This window comes from Propithecus coquereli, unplaced genomic scaffold (assembly GCF_000956105.1).
Source record: "Propithecus coquereli isolate 6110/MARCELLA unplaced genomic scaffold, Pcoq_1.0 Scaffold301, whole genome shotgun sequence".
Classification (NCBI taxonomy): Eukaryota; Metazoa; Chordata; class Mammalia; order Primates; family Indriidae; genus Propithecus; species Propithecus coquereli.
Window position 1 is genome coordinate 2629066 of NW_012148631.1, and position 2961 is coordinate 2632026.

General features: G+C 43.1%; 1 protein-coding gene across 1 annotated transcript in view; it reads left to right on the plus strand.

Annotated features, from left to right (window-relative positions):
* The window catches only part of RANBP17 (RAN binding protein 17), a 404920-nt gene extending 402872 nt beyond the window's left edge, over window positions 1-2048 (plus strand). The window contains exon 26 of the mRNA XM_012649689.1: window positions 1952-2048. Within this exon, the coding sequence (XP_012505143.1) occupies window positions 1952-2048 (97 nt within the window). The remainder of the gene's footprint in view (window positions 1-1951) is intronic.
* Window positions 2049-2961: the final 913 nt, after the last annotated feature.

A 2961-nucleotide genomic window follows, 5' to 3' on the forward strand; every position in this document is an offset into this window, starting at 1 on the left:
AATAAAAATAAAGTTTTAAAAAATTAGCTGGGCGTGGTGGCATGCACTTGTAGCCCCAGCTACTCAGGAAGCTGAGACAGGAGGATCACTTGAGCCCAGGAGTTTGAGGTTGCAGTGAGCTATTATGCCACTGCACTCTAGCCCAGGTGACAGAATAAGACCCTGTCTCAAAAAAAAAAAAAAGAAAAAAAGAGATCAAAAGAAGGAAACTCAGATCTGCTGTGGAAGATGAGGTAAGGCTTCCTGGCATTTGAACAACCACAGGCTTTGAGGTCAGACAGACCCCAGTTATACCGCAGTGCAGAGTGACTATAGTTGACAATGTATTGTGTATTTCAAAATAGCTAGAAGAGAGAACTTGAAATGTTCACCAACACATAGAAATGATAAATATTTGAAGTGATGGGTACCCTAAGTACCCTGACTTGATCAATACACATTCTGTGCACGTAACAAAATATCACATGTACTCCATAAATATGTACAAATACTATGTATCAATAAATTTTTTAAAAAAAGAAAGAAATTTTTCACCCTCCGCTTTATAGTCTGTGTGGCAGTAAGGTAGTTAACTTCTTTGCTTCTCAGTTTCTTTACCAGTAAAATGGAGATGATGATAATTGATATTTAAATGATAATGTAGTAAAGCATGGTACCCTGGGACATATACCCACAGTAAGTATTAGTTCCTTCCTCTGCCTGTCCTTTCAGAATGGCTGGTATCTCAGTCATCAGTGAGATCCAAATGAAAGGAACCCAGACTTTTCAGCTAGGCCTGAATTCATTCATTCATTCATTTAATTCGTAAAACTTGATTGAGAACTACTATGTGTAGATATTGGAGATGCCAGTGGTAAACTACTCAAGCTTCCTGCCCTCGTGGAGCTTACATTGTAGTGGAGGAGACAGATAGTAATGAATGATGGAGAAATAAAGTGCATTCAGGAAAAAACTGCCTACACCATCCTTTTATAAGTGAAATGCAAATCATCAGTAGCCACAGTGTATCCTGCAGTTGCCAGCCTGGGCTTCAGTAATACAAGGCCAAGTCAGATAGGATCTGCAGACACGTCTCTTGACTGTTCATTTCACTACAAGATCCTCATCAGGCACAAAGGGGCACCTGCAGAGGCCGGCCAGAGAGACCTGATGAATGGGGAAACCCTAGGTGCCTTGGGGGAAATTGCTTCACCTAAGGCTTGGACATTTTGCGTACCACTTCCTAAGCTGCTCTATGAAATGACGTCATGCAGCCCTCCTAGTATAATGACAGTGGCAGCCAGCAAGGACTATTCTCCTTGTGCTAGGCATTGCACGCACTTACAGGCATTGTCCCAACTGACTCAATAAATTCTCACTTCTGCAGTCCTTGAGGTAGCTACTAATATTAGGCTCTAAGAGAAGAGGTTGAATATTCATCCAAGGTCACCTAGTTAATAAGTGGTAGAGCCAGTATTGGAAGCCAGGTAGTCTAATCCAGTGTTTTCTCTATTTCAGTCACTAAATTCCGTTTTCTCATGTGTAAAATGAGGATTCTCATATCTACCTTAGGGAAGACTTGTGATGATTAAATGAGTTTATATGTAAACTCAATCTAGCGCTTGACGCATAAACTTTGATTCTTTTCTTTGTATTTCTTATCATCTACGTGTAATTTGACTTTTAAAAAAATATTTTAAATTGTAGAACCACAAAATGCACCTCAAAATGGTCAGAGTGGGTTTGGCAGTAGCCCTTGCTTTCCAGGAGGGGTGAGGGGAGGGCAGTGCTGGTGGCAGAAAGGTAAAGGCAGGGAGAGCGGAGAGGAAGGAGTTCAGCCTGAATGGGGGCCGGGGGCGGGGGCGGGGGAGGGGGTCTCCAGGGCCTGAACTCCACAGTGGCCTCATCGTCCAGAGGTTCATGCAAGCTTGGCCTTCCTACTGCCCTCAACCCTTTCTTCCTGTTTCCACAGGTTCACCCAGAATCTGTCCGTGTTCCGCAGAGAGGTGGCAGAGGCTCTGCGCAGTGATGACAACGCGGAACCTTGCAGTCTGGACATGATGAGCTGATAGTGCTGTGCCCAGCAGCCTTCAGCAAGAGAATCTTGAAGGTCTGGGTCCCAGGACAGTGATGCTGGCTTGCCCAGGGGAATGTATTTTTCAAAACAGACAAACAGCAGCAAAAGCCCTACCTTTTTATACATCTGGCCTAATTATAAGAATTTATAATAGTCACACATAATGTAAATTCAGTCTTTGCTCTGAAAAGGCAAAAGATGTTTTCAGTCTTTCTATTGAATATTATCTTTGTTTTCATAATGCTTCGAAAGGATGTAGAAACAATATTTAACCAAAGAACATAATAAACCATGTTTGCACCTACGTGTATGCTATTTAATGGTTCTTCAATTAAGGTTGTCAGTTTGTTGGAGATGCAGCCTTCAGCATGGATCCCGCATTGCGACAAATGCCAGTGGAACCTGTTACATTAGCAGTTCGTTATGCGTCTGTAAGAGGCCGCGTTAGGGACTTGGGGCCGTGGGCAGTTAGAAGGAGCCTGGGAGCCCTGCAGAGCATCCCACAGGACTGCACGCAGGCCTCTCCGCCTCAGCCGCATCTGATAAAGTTGAGAGACAGTAACACAATTAAATGACTTACAAACAACGTTTGCTTTTCACTGGCATAAATCTGAAGTGGTTCAGTCTAGAAGAATTAAGCTGTGCAATTACTGCCTGCAGAGATATTTCTCTGGAAGGAGTCATGTAGCTCCAGTAAGAAATTCTGGGTGGTGTCGGCACCCAGCCCTGCCTCCATTTAATTTTTAAGGGAAGCCAAATGTAACTAGTAAAATATGATATTTGAAGTAGCTCTGCCTTCTTGGTCCACCCAAAGCAGTTCTAACTGCTAAAGTTCAGATTTCCACAGAATAAGAAACGGCTGGTTTCCATTCCTCCACAAAAACTCTTATTACTGCTGGGATTGT